Here is a 17,545-nt window from a genome sequence, read left to right on the forward strand (position 1 = left end):
TTTCTCTCTCTCAGAAATGACTCCTTTTCTTTCCCTTTCCCACTCCTCACCTTTACTTGGGAGTAATCTCCTTTTCTGTTCGATAACACGCCTTTCCATCTCTTACCCTTGCTGCAGTGTCGTGCCGAGCCGGAGAGATTCCCCCGTGTGTGTTTGAGCCCCCGCCTGGATACACCATGCTAGGGGGCAAACAGAGAGACAGCATGAGGGAGGAAGAGGAGGATCTTCTGCAGTTCGCCATACAGCAGAGTCTGCTGGAGGCCGGCTCCGAATACGATCAGGTGGAGTCACTGTGACACTCCTGAAAGATTATTTTCTGTTCTTAACAACACACACACACATACACACACACACACACACACACACACACACACACACACACACACACACACACACACACACACACACACACACACACACACACACACACAAATGTGTTTAATTGGCTGTTTGCTAAACCGTGCCCCCTGTGGTTACAGTTGCTAGTGTCCTTTTGCAGACATGTTTCCATTCTCACATGGCACATATACAGTGCTAACTCTGGCAGATGTGTCACTCTAAACTGTAATTATGAAAACGAGTCTCCAATTTCTGACAGAAGCATGTTAAAGCTGTTTTCTCATTTCTAGCCAGTGACCATCGATTTTGCTCCTAACCTTAACCGACCACTGTTGTAAGCTGGAAAGATCATATAAATTATGTCTGCAAAAGAACAAAGCAGAGGATATACTTTCTTTGCCCCCTAAGATCCTTCGGGGCGAGCAGACACATTCTTCTCCTTTTCTTTACCTCAGTCATAATGAGCACCTTACAAAACTGCAACATTGTATGGTTCAAGAGTCTGTCTACAACCTTAAGAGCCAAATTGTCACAGCAATTAAACATCTGCTCAAAGATTGTGGGCCAACCCCTCCAGAAACTCTATGAACTATCACAACAACAACATGTTATGGCTGCCTAACAACATCATGTCTAATCATAACCATGTTTTAAACAAAACATTTCAACTGATACCATCAAACTGTAGATTCAGAGTACCCTCATTCAATAAGATCAGGCTTAAGCATTCCTTTGTACACCAATCAATCATTATGCTAAACACTGAATCTAAGTCAAGGTCAAGGACCAGGTGACTTTTTCAGATATGCATTTTATTGCAGCAGGCTACAAACATGATAGCATGCTAAAAGACTGAGGCTAAAACTGAATGTCCCTGCCAAAAAAGTCAGCATCCTCACCAGTATGGAGGGCATGGAAATAAAGACTAACCATTGTATTGTATTGTATTGCAGTGTAGAGCTAGTTAATCTATTGCTCAATTTGACAAGGATAAATGTAAGATCAGACTCTTATTTCATTCTAACATTAATCTCTTTGACTGCTTATCTTGCATTCTAAGACAGTGGTCAGATTAACGCTTTATTATTTGGTTTCTCAAACAGTACATTTCACTTCTGACAATACAAAAGTAAGGTCTCTTTGAATGAGGATGTGTTTGGCAAACGTAAAGCTATTCCTCAGGATAACGAGTTTGGCTGGGGTTGCTGGACTGTAAACTTCCCCCAAACCAGATGAAGAGCACAACAGAGCTGCTAAAGTAACACTTAACTCATGTTGAGACTAAACATGTGAGACTGAATGATAAAAAATTGCTGCATATGTGGAAAGAAGGTTTAGGCCATTCGTTATACCTTTGGGCTTATGTTTTTTTTTGGAAAAGCTTAAGAAGTTACTACCCTCCAAACTCTTTAAAGGTGCAGTGTGTAGTATTTAGTGGCATCTAACAGAATCGACTTTGTAGAAATGGAATATAAATATTTATAAGTATGTTATAAGTAGTGTATAATCACCTTAAGAATTGTTGTGTTTTTGTTACCATAGAGTGAAAACTTTTACATCTACTTAGGGAACAGAGGCTGTCATGTTGCACCATCATGTTTCTACAGTAGCCTGGAATGGACAAACCAAACACTGACTGTATAAAGGACCTTTTGTGTTTTTTGTGAGTTTCGTGGCCAACATAGGTTCTACACATTTTGAAGTTGAGGGAGAGGGGTATCCTGTTTGTTGCAATCTGCAACCTCACTGCTAGATACCACTAAATCTAGACACACTAGAACACACTGCACCTTTAAATGCAGAATATCTTCTACACACTACTTTGGCATTTAAAGAAATCAGATGTCCATTATCCCCCTGTGAAACAGTAGCTGCAAAATACAGCAATACATTCACCAATAATTCAAGCAAGACCAGACATATAGACACACTGATGTAGAAAAAAATTTGAACATTTTCCGAATAAAAACAATCAATAGTGAAGTAAAATCAATAAGTGGAATAAATTGCCTGTGATGTGGGGAGCCCAGACCCATTATATTCAACACTGCCTGCGGATAGGTGCTGTTTTGAAATCCCAGAGAACCTGGTCCTGATTGTTCTTGGACTTATTCCAGAGGTACAGAGAGTATAAATAGGCTGAATGAGACAGGTCAGAGAACATCCTCTGAGGTTTCTCAGCTTGGATACAGAAGGAGAATGTAGAGGAGACAGAGGCAGAGTTGCAGTTGAGGATATGTGTACAGTCATCTCCATCGCTCTCCTGTCCTGAACATCTGTCCTACTACTGCAAACAGTGATGAAAAAGGTGAAGACATTTTTAATTACAGCTCTAATTCTTAAGTAGGACAGGTGTTAAAAGACCATACTGCTGACATTGCATGTTTTATCCCATTAACTACAAATCTTGCTTACATTACACCATGTCACCTTCTGAAACATACCACAGGGTTGTCATTTCCTGCCTACCATTCACAGTTTCCTCTTATTTCACTCCAGTTTGAAAGTAGTACCGTGGAAGTTTAGTTCAAGCTTAATTTTGTTCTGTTATATTTGTGTGGTAATGCTAACATAAACATATAGAATATCAAATCATTCAGAAAGGTGTGTTCAAACAGGGTTTTTTATATGCAACCTTTATATGAATTTACAGTTAAAAACATAAATATACAAGCTTGTAAAACTAACATTACAGACACAACATCCTGATTTCAAGAACATCTTTTTGAATGATTACTTATTCCACATAAACACAGAAGCCTCTGTTGAGGAATATGCGTGTGAGTGAGCAATACATAATGTTTGATACTCCATTGCCACACAGAATTGCATTAATGCCCGCTAGGCTGTCAAGAAATAAACCTAATGACAAATGGGGAAGCCTGGATGTTGAGGAAAGTATTTTGTAAATTAATTTCTTGAGTTATAAAATGGTTCCTTACTAGAATAAAAGTATCAATACAATAAAATACTGCATTATGTGTTCACAAAACGGTTTCTATGCAGACAGAGTGTCATGTTGTATTATTATATATTATATATCATTATTATTATTATCACTGATTCATTAACATGTGAGTAGCACTTTAATATTATGTCGAGGGGCAGCAGCTAAATTTTAATAATTGAACCTACATATTGGGATTTTTATTTATAACAGCGTATTGCATATTTCTTAGATGATTGTGTGTTTTTTGAAATGCTAATTAGTATATTAACCAGCAACTCAAGCGATGAAATATATGTAGAGTAAAAAGTATGTTTCCTCTTAAAATTAAGGAAATATTCAGGTACAGGTGCAAGTATCTCAAAGTTGTGTTTATGACCTCTTATCAAAATTAGTTACCGTAGTATTAATATTGAGTTTTTCTATTCAGTTCACATTGAGTCTTTTCATAACTCATAATTAACCCAGCTGACTGTCTCTGTCTTGTGTTTTATGCAGTTCTCCATCTCTGTCTGTCCACTTCCTGTGCACACTCTCTGATTTCCTGTGCTGCCTCTTCTTTTCTGTCTAGGTGACCATCTGGGAGGCACTGACCAATAGCAAGCCAGGAACACACCCCCTGTCCTCTGACCCAAGTCGTGTGGAGAGGTCAGACTTTTTAAAAAAAAAGCTCATCTTCTTTTACGACATATCTTCTCTTTCTGTGTTTTTCTTTTTTCAGCTTTTTCTCTCTGCTTGGCTCAGTCATGCTCTTGCTGTCCTTTCTGCTCTGTAAATTATACACTCATTCACATTTCCCTGTCCCTCATCGAAAGTCCAGACCTCTATTATCTCAGAAACAAACAGGAACTGCAGATAAAGAGGGACTTTTATCTTCTAAAGAACTGAAATACTCAAAAAAACATAAATCTCCATGACTGTCAGGGTGACGGTGATATATCCTGCTGTTCCCTCACCCGCATTGTCTCTGACTTCCTCTCAGCTATGTAACATATTGTTATTCTTCAGTGTCTTGCACTCTTTCCATCCTGCAGTTCTTTCCTTCCATCCCTGACTCACATCCTGTCCTCCTGTCCTTTCCTCTTCTACTCTATTCTCTTATCCATCCTGCTATTCTCCCCTCATCTCCTATCTACTGTATGTGTGTGTGTTTGTGTCTGTTTGTAGAGAGAAAGAGGGGAACTGGAGGATGAGAGAGTTCCCTGCTTTCATAGTCAGCAGTGCTGCTGTTGACTTAAGCCTGTTATCTTCAGACAGTGTTTTTTTTCTCTCTGTCTCTCCGTCCTTTCTCTCTATTTGTAGATGAGTGAATGGACCTGTCCCCTCTTTCCCTCTTTTGACACAATCTTGCTACTGTAGTGTTTACTTACATCTATGTTATAATGTTAGAGGAAACCAGGCGCTGAAAACATTACCATACACCATGAAAAAACTAAACCTAGAATGCCTTCTGAAGTAAAATATGATAAATGATGAAAATGCTCTAATAGTGTCTTTTGTGTTTATGTGTGTGGTAAAAGTGTAAATGTCACTTTAACTAAAGTCAACTACTAGCATATCAAATTATTGTTCAGGTGTTGTAAAATCTTAATTTATATCCCTTAGACAAAAGTTTTTAAGATTTTAAAGCTGCAGCTGCTGATAATTTTGGCCACTTGGGGGCAGTGTAACAAGCTGTAAGAACAGCTTTGACATCTATCACCTTTTTTTATTTGTTGAAGCAACCTTGTCAGCAAACAGTTGCCTATTTACACATCTAACAAACAGGGAGCAACACTAGCATTCCCATAAAGTTGTGTTTCAGGCGACTTTCATCTTCTTTCAGCTCTGTTTTGGTTTCCACCAACACCTGACAGAAATATCTGGCTCCTTACTGCTACTATGTTCACCTGCTAGTTGCTAACTTTGTCTGTCCGTTGTTTGGTGTTGGATAGGTAGCGTAGACTGTGTTTATCAGAGCTCTGTCACTGGAATCAATCAGTGACAGTGAACCTCAACAGTGAAGTTGTGTGTTGTAAAACCAAACTGAAAAACACTATAAAGTTTTGATAAAGCTGCTTAGTAAGGTGATAATTCTCTATGAGTTCATCACTATGAGTGAGTATTATCAAAGTACACATAGTTATTTGATCTAGTGTTAATATAAAAATCCAAATTTATACGTTTTAATGACTCAGAAATCTATCCAGAAGTCCTGGAGCAATTGTTTCAACCAGTTTTCTTTCTTCTCCTGCCTCCCCCCTCCCTGACTGTTCCCCTGCTCAGGACCCCGCAGCACAAGCCCCGGCCCCCCACCAGCCTCTGCTCCACGCCCTCCAAGAAGCAGCCGACCAGCTGCAGCTACGATGAGCAGCTGCGCATCGCCATGGAGATCTCAGCTCGGGAGCAGGAAGAGGCCGAGTTTCGGCGGCGTCAGGAGGAGGATGAGCTACAGCGCATCATCCAGCTGTCACTCATGGAGAAGTGAGAGCCTGAGAGGCCCAGCTGAGTGGCGGGGTCTGAGGGGAGGGGTCTGGACTGAGGATGTATGGTAGAAAAAGGGCAGTGCAGGCTACTTTAAAAGCTAAAGCACACTCTGTAAGAGGCAGGAAATCCGTTCCAAAATCATCGTAGTGGTTTCATACAATCAGATCGCCTTGCTCTTTCTCTCCCATTCGCCTTTAGCCAGACCTCTCCCAAGAAGCCATAATGTGGTGATGCGGCTATCTGGGCTTCAGACAGCCAGAGAGGGACATCAGTTTCCTCTTTCTGGTGCCACACAGTACTTCTTGACCAGTGCCAGTTTACAACTAACAAAAATTCAATACAACAAGTTTAATGGGATGCCTCTTTGATTGAGTGTTGTGCTGGGATGAGTGATTTCTGTCTGTTTGCGGATATGTGTGTGTGTGTGTGTGTGTGTGTGTGTGTGTGTGTGTGTGTGTGTGTGTGTGTGCGTGTGTTTCAAAACCAGCTCTCCGCACAGGGGTCAACAGATCACCCCCTGTCCTGAAAACATAGCATGTGTGTGTGTGTCTGTTCCAGCACTAACACACACACGCACTGAGTCCTTCTTTTCAGTCTTTACTGTGATTTAAAAAATAAAACAGCTTGTGTGAAAGGAGCAGTGAGAAGCCAGGACCAGTGCTGGAGAAAAAAAACCCTGTAACTCTCATCATTAAACGTTGGTCAAGTTGAGTTGAATGTCGACAAACTATCTGACTTCCTCAATTTTTAAAGAAAAGTAGAAAAATATATTAAAAAAACCCAAAACAAAACAAAATTAAAAAAAAAACAGGCTGGTACATTTCTTTTTTTATTTGCACAAAATCCAGATGTACTGTACTTAGCTTTGTGGGTGGATCACATATATGACTGTTAATGGATGTAGTTGATGATGACGTGTAGTGACGAGTTTGAGCACAAGTTAAAACTCAGGCCAGTTCTAGTTTGAGCCTGACGTTAGACTGCAGGAGCACAGATATGACAAGACCGCCAGATGAACACTTAGTGTACTTAACTATACTGTATGTGACTGTGAATGAGGCGTATGTGTAAAAACCAACAATAAAGGGACAATGCTATTGGTCTGTGGAGTAGAAATGTAACTGAAAGAGAATTTTTTTTCTGTAAATTTGCATATTCTCGACTGACATGAGCGAATGATTTCTGTATTTCTGTGTAGTCACGGTATGTGTACAATATTTTCAGCATGGTCCGCACCTGTGTGAGGTTCATTTCATTTGGACTGAGGCTGTAGCCTGGAGACCTGCAATATCAGAACGCGCTCTCTGAGGTCTAAATGCACCCTAGGAAGAATCGATGCAGAGGCGATTGACTGCAATTTTAGGCTTTATTGCAACCCTACAGCAAGTTTGCTCTATGATACAACACGCTGAGAACAACAGCAAGTGTAAAATCGCCCCCCAAAATTAAGAAATGTGGCACATTCGGGTCTTCAAAATTGAAACAATTGCTCAGATCCTAGTTCCCATAATTGCAAGTAACTTAATATTTGCAGGGCTCAAGGCTAGACATAACACTGAGAAACATGTTTTCGTTGCAAGGTACGAGGAAGGACGGTGGCAGTGTATTTAATACAGCTTTGGTTTTCTTTTCTTTTCCTTTTTGTATTATTACTTTAAAAGAAATGTAAAAACTTTCACACTCCAATTTCAGCACAAAGTGAGGAGAGACCACCTCTTTCTCCTCTGCAGTTCATAGTTAAAGCTTGCCTGGTTGATAAGAGAAATATTCATTTTTTTACTTTTTAAAAAATGTCGCTGATTTTCTGCAGAAAAAGAGATGTGCGGTGAGATGTTTTCATGGTGTGTGCTGGGAAGTTAATTCAGATAACGATTCAAATAAAGAAACATCTTTTGGAGCAGCAATGTATGAGTTTTTTTTTTAAATTACAGACAGCTTTAACATGCTTTAAATCCCTTGACCCCCCACACATACATTTGAGTTTCACTGCAACTTCTGGTCCTCTTGAGTGAAGGACGGTGACAAAAGCAATTAATTTCTCACGAGATAGGAAAGCTGCAGCGTGAGACAGAGCCAGAGAGAGCTGATCTGTTTTTAGCAGCTTCCACTTCCATCATCTTTCCTCTGACATGGATTCCCAGCGCCTCAGCCAGATGCAAAGGGGCTTTTGCCTGAAGTTATTTCAGGCTTGACAGGGAGGAAAAGGACATCTTAGAGACTCTAAACCCTCTAAGAAATACCACCCAGGGCACCCAGGCTGCTCTCTGCGCTGGTGGTGGGTAAGAGAAAATGGGAAAATGAAATAATTGTCTATGTGAATCAGCAGCCACAACTCTCTCCATCCCTCCACCACCACCCTGCCCTGACTCAGCCCGACATGAGGACTGTGAAAGTGCTGGGCTGCAGGCGTGTGTGAAGTGAATTTGTAAAGAGCCACAGACATAAAACAAGGTATGTGTGTGTGTGTCGGAGACAGAAAGAGGCTGGGAGCATCAGTATGCAAAGGGAAAGGATGCCAATCTCAGGCGTCACATCCAGGGAGAGAAACATTGACTCAGAACCCTCTCTCTCTTTCTTCTGCTCCACTGATTTTATTCCTCAGTATTTCAACCATCTCCCTGTTCTACCTCTGTTCAAGACAGTTCAATTTGGGAGAAGCAGTGTATTAAAAAAAAGAAAGAAAAAAAGTCCTTTCTTTTAACCCGTATGCTCTGTCTACTGAAGCAGATTTAATTGGTGAAATCATCAAGGGATCCTTGCTTTCCTCTTGATTCATTTTGGACACACAAATGCAGGAATTACTAAAAATTACCATAAGGGGCTCAAGTCTTTCCAAGTCAGTGCTGTCTGATTGTGTGTGTGTGTGTGTGTGTTAGAGAGCAGAGGCCCTGATGGCCTACATCTCAGTGTTTAATTACCCACATGAAACAGTAGGTAAAATGTCAGCCTGAGATAAGCTGCACTGAGCCCTGATGGGAGATCACTCCCCAAGGAGACGGGACTTGATTAGTTCAAAGAAACGTGTTACTTGTAGTTAAAAAAGACAAGTAGAGCAGATTTCTGTTAACTGTGGAGATTATGGGCTCCATTTCACCCCTTAGTGAATTTGAGCTTTCACTTCTCACTAACTCCTGTTTCTCAGCCTCCTCAATTCTTGTAGTGAGGTTTAAAACTGCAGTTCTCTGGTTGGCCAGCAGGGGACAGTAATTATACATTTGGCAAAACATTTCAGCAACTGTAGCTTAGTCATTATTTCTTCTCTTTCAAGAGGACACAGAAAAGAAAAGCAGTCACTGCAGTCACAACAAACTCACCGTATTTATTTATTGCTAACACACAGAATAAAAAAAGATCATATCAGCTTTTGTCCTGGTTCAATTAAAAATCTGAATAGTGACACGTCTGTCCATTTAGAAAAAGAAAATAATAACTATGCACGCGGACCGTCCAGCCCCCATTGTGATCAGTGCAAAAGAATCCTCCTTTGGGGTAAGAAACAGATTCAAATAAATGAAAAGTCATCTAAACAGTAAAGTGCATGTTTTGAGAAATAGCCCCTCTGGTTTTGAACAGGCAGTGAGGGTCACACACTGAAAAACAAATGTTCTTAAAAAGAAAATAAAGGGACACAGACATAATGGACGGCATAGGCTACAGTATGCACAGGTTCAGTCTTAATGTGGACATTCATGTTTCATTACTGTACATACAAACCTGACGTCCAGTTTAAACAACACATCCAGTGGTTTACATGCAAACATCATTCATGACTTACTTACTTACGTACATCTGAGGTTACACAGTGTCTACAGTTTACCTGCTACGCATTCATACACATCATGCTGCCTCTCTCACACACCTGCACAGCTCCAGTCATGCCCGTTCCAGTCTGTTGCAGTGAGGTTACATGGTGTTGTATAGCACAGTGATGGCTCGCTGCTTTTTCTCAGTGGACGCTTTGCGGGAACGTCTCGACGAGTGACCCCTCCCCTGCTGACGTGATGATGCGGAGAGCAAGCCGCTCCTGCTGCCATCCGGTTCCTCCCTCTCACCCGTCTCCTCTTTCGGTGAAGGGTGAGGGGCGGAGGAGAAGCAGAGGGACGGCGATGTGGGCGAGTCTTCGTCGGATGAACTCGTCTTTTCAGACCAAGTGGTTTGAGACAACACTTTCTGCTTCTTCCAGGTGTCGTCCGGGTGCGTTGGGGACACGGGGAAAGAGTTGTGGGTTTGTGACAATGTTGTTCTCATGTGTGACCTCAGGTCAAGCTCATTGAGGTCGTTGGCTGACAGCTCCAGACAGTCCAGTTTAGCCAGGGAGGCCGACCTCTTCATGAGAGAGGGGGGGGTGAGGCCCGCCTGGCGCATACGAGCCTCAAGCTCGATGGCTCTGAGCCATACTGCTGGCTCCAGGGAATTCTTCCCCTCTTGTCTTTCTCTATGCTGCTGCAATGCTTCCAGGCCTGAAGGGGTCTCTTCAGAACTCACCCCTTTACAAGGTCCTGGCTCTGTGTCCATAGCGTCTCTCAGCCCCTGAGGCTGCCCCAGTTCCAGGTCTTGGCTGGCCATTGTCTCCAGACTGATCCCTTCATTGAGGAAAGCCTGCAGCTCTCTCAGTGTTTGCTGAATCCTCTCCTGCTCCTGGCTGCCATCACAGCTGGGGCTGCAGCCCCCTTGCCTGCCCTGAGAACTGGACTCCAGCCTCTCATCTGTGCCCGATTCCTGAACCGTCGCCCCATCCAGAGTGATTTGGTTTGAACAGGCCCGGTGCCGTTTCTGACACTGCTGGTTTTGGCTTTGAGAGTGGGCTGAGGTATCTAGAGATGATTCTACTATCTGACTAGTAGAGGCATGTAATGAAGTCTGAGCTTGTGTCAGTATATGGCTATCTATGGATGTATGCTCACTGATAGGTATAGCACCAGAGTCTTGGCTGAGGCTGACATTGGAATTAGGGGAGCATGAAGGGTCTGAGGAGTTTAGTTTTTGTGACCGTGTATGCTTCTCTCTCTCTTTGGACTTAACAGGTACAGCTATGTTCTCTCCCTGAGTGATCCTTTCTTCTGTGGAGTGCTGAGGAGAGCGGAGAGGAGTGTGTTCAGTGCTCGGGGAGCACAGGGACATTCGGGCAGGAGGGTGCTCGGTGCTGGGGGAATGCAGCGGGGATCGCTGTGACGCCGCCATCTCCATCTCCTGCCTCAGCTTCTGCTCCAGCTGCTCGGTAGCCCTCCGCACCGAGCCCGCCGGCCAGTCGCACGGCAGCATGGAGGGAGACTGAGGGTGTGAAGGTGGAGTTGAAGAGCCATGTGTGACTTCAGTCTCTGCCTCTCCCTGACGTTCCGGTCGAATAAGCTGGGGGCTGTGAGAGGATGGAGGGAGGGACGACGAAGAGGAAGGGGCAGAGGAGGAGGGAGTCGCGAGGCAAGAAGTTGGATGGCATATGGCTTCAATCTCAGTGACGATATGGCGGACTGATACTCCATTATCATGGTGAGGGTGATGGGTTCTGTCAGGGCTGGCTTTGTCCACACTGTCATCAGACTGTGGAGATGCCTGAGATACGGAAAGAGAACAATAGACATGAGATAATATTAATTACAGTCATGTATCATTCACATATTAACTGAGTTGCTAAAAAATGTAATACAAATCTTTAAATCGCTTTTTAAACAGAAAAAAAATGAAGAAGCCAAAATGAGCGACAAATGTTATGAGTGTATTATTTTGGCTATTCTCTCATCTTCCAGCAGGGGTCACTATGATTAATGCATATTGTATGAGGGAGTGTAAAGTCTGTTATTGGCTCAGTCTACTGGTGAACTTACAGCCCTTTTAGACTAATTCTTGTCCAGTTTTTAGTTTGAATTCCAGTTGTAGTATCAGTGTGTTGGTAGAATTGTGCTCTACAGTACAAATCCAGCTGAACTTTGTAGTTACAGACCACAAATTGACTGACAACACAGATCAGCTTGGGGCAACTTTTTCACTGAATACTGTAAACATGATGTTATGAGGTGAATGATCCTGTACCTGACTCATCCCATTCCCTCGCTCTTCTTCCTCCTTCACCTCGGTTTCTCTTTCTTCGTCAAGGTCAAGTGACACAGTCCTCTGCTGCGCCTGCTCTGAAAGAGTCCGTGTTCGGCCATCTTGGGCCAAGCCCAGAAACTTTTCCCTGGCGGTGAAGAAGTCGATGCTGTCCGCGCTGTGGTTGGATGACCCGTCGGCCTCGCCACGGCTGTCGAAGGCACTGCCCACCTGTAACTCACTGGTGTTGTTGTTGTTGTCGTCGTCACTGGGAGTCGGGGAGAGGACCAGGAGGGGGAGGATGGTGATGGGGCTGAGGGGGCTGTGTTTGTCACTCGGGAAATCTGACAAAGATTGTTCTATTGTGTCTGAGTCAGTGGATCCCAGAGTGAGGGGAGAGATCTCCTCTGAGCTGCTTCGCTCAGGCAAATTAAGGGACAGTTCCACCGGTTTGTGTTTGTGCACTGGACTGGACAGCTGTGTTGGAGGACTCCTGTGAGCGCGCTGGAGTTCGGGGGTCGGGGGTAGGATGTGGAGTGATGGTGGGGGGTGGGGTACAGCAGCAGGCACAGTGACCGCCACTGTCGCTTCATTGTCCAGTCTTTCCTCTGGGACTATAGTGGCTGCTCTGGGTCTAGGTAGGGGGGGCAGGAGGAGGTCTTCACAGTCCGATTTGACCTCATCCTGAACTGGTGAGTCACACACACCGTTGGAGTACGTGTGGGAGTCCGAAGTGGATTTGGCAGAGTCTACAGGTTCGGCACCAAGAGCTTGTAGCACAGCCACGCCCAGGAAGTGATGCAAGGAGGGAGAGGATATGTTGTTGTTGTGAGAGTCGGAGCGGCCCAGGGATTGAGATGAGGGTTTACATAATGGGTCTGAGCGATCTGATAGGTCGCTATCAGAGTGGGATCGCCATAGCTTATTATGTCTTTGTTTGCTGTGGAAGAAAAAGAAAAAGACTTAGAACACTGGAAGTCATCCTTAACAACTAACATATTGCACAGATGTTTCTACGTGAAAGCACACCTGGCCAGCAGAATTCCCTGATACTCCTCCAGCTGTTTCATGAAGGAAGGGTTTGGTTTGGTGACTGCTCGTCTTTCTTTCACATAGTCAAAGGCAGTGTCCAGGTCCCAGCCGTACTCCTTCATAGCGTAGGCAATCACTGTGGAGGCCGAGCGGCTCACACCCATCTTGCAGTGGACCAGACACTTAGCACCGGCTTTCCTTTGGAAAATAGGAGGACAGAAGAGACAGAGAATATGTTTCAGTCAGAGAGCCAGATTGGGAAAGAAGGAAAACTTTAGATGTGTATGTGTACAAGCTTACTTGGCTTTGGTGATAAACTTGTAGGTCTCATTCCAGTACTCCAGCAGGTTGGTGGCCTCCTCGTCGTACACTCTGATGTTGTGGTACTCAAACATCCCCGGAAAGAAGTTGTCTATCTCCCTGGTCACATTCAGGATGTAGCGAACTCTACGTAAGAGACGGGGAAGGGGGCAAGTTGACTCCCTGACCTTTTCATGTCAATTAAACTGTCACCAATTCATTTTTCAATGAGAGTTATTCAGACGACGGATGCTCAGCTAATTCCACGCAGTAACACATCGCTGCGAGCTATTTTAGACTTCAACACAACTGTAACAGGTGGCTCGAGAGAGAGTGTTTAGTTTATGCAAACTCATTTCAGTCTACAGGTTGTGATATAAGTGTGAGTAACTGTGGTTAAGTAACTTTGGAATACAGGAGTGTCTGATCTCTTACCCACTGTTCTGCAGCTCCTCATGGTTAGAGGCGTTCCACTCAGAGCCCTAAAGACAACACAGGTCCACTCAATATCAAGAGGTACACAAATACACACAGGTAAAAAGAGCACCAGTAATGTCTTATACTGTACTTAATTTAACAAAATCAATAGTATGTTACTATGTCTAAGTCTTTAAAATGTTCTGATCACTGTGGTCGAGCAGAAGGATTTGACAGAAGTTTCATGGTTAACAGTTCACAGGGCTTCTGGGTTCTTACCAGGTAGACATGTTCAAAGATTTCAGTGGGGCTATCCATTTGTCCCAGGATGACAATCATCTCGTTATCTATGAACTCCTTAAACTCCCTCAGGTTACACACCATCTGCATCTCCAGCTCTGTCCGGATCTGGAAAAGGACGACAACAATTCAGGGAAGCACCATGACTCCTGATTCAATGTTAAATCTATGGTGAAAAAGGTCTGAGCGTAAATCTACTTCTCTCTGAACTGAATTCAAATTTAACAATAGTGGCAGTCCAATGCACACAATGGCACAATGGAGATAATTTGAGTATCTACACGAGGTAAGCCAGAACCTGTGTTTGCAAAACCAAAATGTAAATTCCATCCCATATATGTTTTCTTCGTCTCACCTCTTTGCAGGTAACGTTCTCCAGGTCTTTCTGCATCATGATCTCTCTGAGGCGCGTCTTGATCAACCTCTCTGTGCGCTCCCTCTCTGTAGGCCTGAACAGACGAGACACAAAATCTTTATTAAAACACCGTCAGCACATATTCCTATTAGCCTAAAAAAAACCCTGCTTTGGACACAAAGAACCACCTTCACATTCATAGCAACGACACTTTTCCTTCTGTTCATTGATTCATTAGACTTGAGTCTCAATGAGATTACTTGTTCCGCAAGAGAATCGCCACTTTGTCTGATTCTCAGAAACTGGAGAGGGAACAGAAAATCTGAGAGCGTTGGCCATCAGCGAACCACAACAAAGACCCCTTGTAGAATATGCCTGTTGTTGTGCCTGACTGTTTCTAAACCTCTGTTGGGGGACGAATTTAGCCTTCGGACGTCATGCTGATGATACCAACAAGTGGCCTAATTACCTCTCTGGAGAAAATAGCTCGGTTTGTCTCTGAACTTACCGTTCTTATGTTTCCTAATTTTCTCTTGTTTACTTCCTAATTGAACCTAAACTGTAATAGCACACAGTGTAGGTCAGCAGTTACAAAAGAGGGGTAGTGTGATGCACACAGGTGTGTATCTGCAGATTTTAAGCATTTATCTCTATTGGAAAATATGAAACAGTCAGCTTGTTTATGTTAATACAGGATGTCCTACTGACCCCAGGAGAATGAGTCCACAGGGTTGAGAGAAAGCGAACCTGTTCATCCTTGCCAACAAGGATGGGTTAGCTACTGATATCCACTAACACTTTAACCTTACAGCAAGCCTTGGCATGCCTGCAGACAGCCAGAGGGAGGTGGGTTGGTCAAGGAAACGGAGAGGAAAATAAAGAAAAACAAAACACACGTGTGACGAATGCATGACAACACAAATAATGGTGTTAATGAATAACCGAGGCATGGAAATTCAATGTCATTTCCTTGAGTCGCAGATAAAGCAGCAGCCTGCGGGAATTCACAGTTATTCCCATAAATCAAAACCAACATGAAAACATGCCAACATCAAACTACTTCCTGCTACGTCAACCTTTCAATTCAGCGGTGATACAAGGATATAAGCTGCCATGTCAACAAACACTGGCAGGTCACGTCGCTTTGGCAGAGCAGGAAGATAAACACTGTGTGTTTGGGTGTGTGTGTGTGTGTGTGTGTGTGTGTGTGTGTGTGTTTGTGTGTGTTGGATCAAGCATGGGTGACAAATCTTTATGATAAGTGAGCTCCAGTGCAGACACACCTCCTGCAGGGAAAGAGCATGAAGTGTTTTTCCAGGCAGGTTGTAAACATGGGTGTTTCTTGACTCTTGATTTTGTTTGTTAACTGGAACCTCCTTTTTCTTCTATCCATTGAGGGAGGCATCAGGTGCATGCAGCAGAATAGCTCTCCCTAATCCTCCATCCTCTACCACCTGCTTCTGTCCATCCCAAACAGACTTGGTCTACCTATTTGTCTGTCTGGATTCCTTTTTTTTTTTTTTTTTTCCCAAACGTAAATCAAGCCGGTTAAAGCTTCAGCTATTTTGGACACTCGAGGATCTCTGAAGTGTGTGTGCAATGGAGAGAGAGAGAGAGAGAGGGAGAGGGGGGTAGATACGCTCCAAATAGGTAGCAAGGCATGTGACTAAGCAGCAGGGAGGGGAATTTCCCTCCTATTAGTAAAGACATAAATCTAGCAGACTGTGTCATTCCTTCTACTTTCTGTGCCTCCTCGTGGATTTGTTGACAACTCCTTGTTACAAAGATTAAGAATTCATACATATATTTATGAGGGTGTATTTATTTTCACATGGTTTGGTATTTGTTCTTGATTTTGTTTTTGTTTGTGCCTATCAGTGCTGCTGCTTGAGAGGTTAAAGAAAGCGTGCGACCTCAGTACCAGAGTCCAGGCTGCTTAGAACCATATTCTGCTGTAGCACTGAAGCAACAGTGTTGGCACGTGAGGACAGCTTGGGCAATGTTGTTATGAAGATGTGACTGACCTTGGCTTTTTCTGAATCTGTGATCTAAATCGGTGTGTATATATTTCAAGAGAGAGACAGACGTCTGGGTATACTTTTACATGATGCTGAAATGCATTAACAGTTGTCACCATTGCTTTCATGTAAAATTACTTGACTTTTCAAAAGGCGCTAGTGTCCATTAATAATAGCCAAAGTTCCTCGAAATGTAGCCAATTCCAACATGATTTATAATTTAAGTAACAATAACAGCTGTCAGGTCATATCACTTCTCAGTTTGGTGCACATGCATGAAAAGTATTTGCACCAATTTGCATTTGTTTAATTAAGGGGATGTACAAGAATTGCCTTGTTGGAATTACACTTTTACCTTTTTGGTCCATTAAAAACAGTCAAACTTAAACTAAAATCAATTTTGTTACTTTTTATATCAGTATTTGTATACAAAATTCAAATAACTTATTCAAGTAACTGCAACAGTTGTTGGCATATAAAAAGCTACAACCAGGATTAAGACATTGTTGGGAATATTTTTGTTATACTTCCTATTATATATGTCTTGTGGGTACCATCATTTGCCAGAATTCACACAGTCAATTCAAGCCACAGGAATTTTGCACCACGTCAATGAGGGACGAGCATACAAAACGAAAACTGACTCCCTGTCTGGAATGTACCGCAAGACGCACAATGCTCCAGATATTCCCTCATCGGTGTGAGCTATAAATGTCAGTGTTTTCCAGGTGGCCCTCGCTCTCCTCCTCCTCCTCTTATACTCACAGGTCTGTGAAGAGGATGGGTGAATTGGCACGGTGCGACTCGACGTCCTGCATGGCGTTCCACTCGTTGATGCAGAACTGGTTGGATGAAACCCTGCTCTGGTAGTAGCTGACCCAGGTCAGGAACAGGCTGCCTGGGTAGTAGTTATGGCAGCGAGCCACATCACACGCTTTGTGGAGCGACTGGAGGGCTGACCTGAGATGACAGTGAGAAGGAAAAGGAGTCATACATGAGAGGTTGCCTCGAGGAGCAAAAAAAAAGGAAGGAAGATTATAAAGGCGATAAAGAGACATAATACTGAGATATAACTCCAGATTAATTAAGGTATCAGTGGATGTGGAGGCTCAGGGAGATCAGAGGAAGAGCAAAGAAACAAAAGGGACAAGAAAATTAGGAAATTAAGGCAGCGGATGTGAAAATGAAGAGGCAGCACTGGCATGTGAAACAAGGAGAGATATTTTTTAAGAGACTGGTAAGCAGAGCAATAGTGAGGCAAAGAAGGGAAAGGGAAAAGGAAAGAAGAGACGGACGACAAACAGCGCCACAGATAAAAAACCAGAGGTCAAAGTCAGAGGAAGAGTA

The 17,545-nt window shown here is 43.2% G+C and overlaps 2 protein-coding genes across 4 annotated transcripts in view; one reads left to right on the plus strand and one right to left on the minus strand.

The window, feature by feature from the left end:
- Positions 1–5,753, plus strand: part of ankrd13b (ankyrin repeat domain 13B) — a 38,017-nt gene extending 32,264 nt beyond the window's left edge. For both annotated transcript variants that reach the window (XM_062419838.1, XM_062419839.1), the window contains exons 14-16: positions 118–281; positions 3,858–3,934; positions 5,552–5,753. In XM_062419838.1, the coding sequence (XP_062275822.1) occupies positions 118–281; positions 3,858–3,934; positions 5,552–5,753 (443 nt within the window). The remainder of the gene's footprint in view (positions 1–117; positions 282–3,857; positions 3,935–5,551) is intronic.
- A 3,303-nt stretch (positions 5,754–9,056) lies between these two features.
- ssh2a (slingshot protein phosphatase 2a) overlaps positions 9,057–17,545 on the minus strand; it is a 28,875-nt gene continuing 20,386 nt past the window's right edge. For both annotated transcript variants that reach the window (XM_062418801.1, XM_062418799.1), the window contains 8 exons: positions 16,964–17,158; positions 14,181–14,274; positions 13,805–13,933; positions 13,544–13,590; positions 13,109–13,255; positions 12,806–13,006; positions 11,780–12,716; positions 9,057–11,302 (listed from right to left, as the gene is read on the minus strand). In XM_062418801.1, coding sequence (XP_062274785.1) covers positions 9,656–11,302; positions 11,780–12,716; positions 12,806–13,006; positions 13,109–13,255; positions 13,544–13,590; positions 13,805–13,933; positions 14,181–14,274; positions 16,964–17,158 — 3,397 coding nt within the window. In that variant the 3' untranslated portion in view covers positions 9,057–9,655. The remainder of the gene's footprint in view (positions 11,303–11,779; positions 12,717–12,805; positions 13,007–13,108; positions 13,256–13,543; positions 13,591–13,804; positions 13,934–14,180; positions 14,275–16,963; positions 17,159–17,545) is intronic.

This window comes from Scomber scombrus, chromosome 5, assembly GCF_963691925.1.
Source record: "Scomber scombrus chromosome 5, fScoSco1.1, whole genome shotgun sequence".
NCBI lineage: Eukaryota > Metazoa > Chordata > Actinopteri > Scombriformes > Scombridae > Scomber > Scomber scombrus.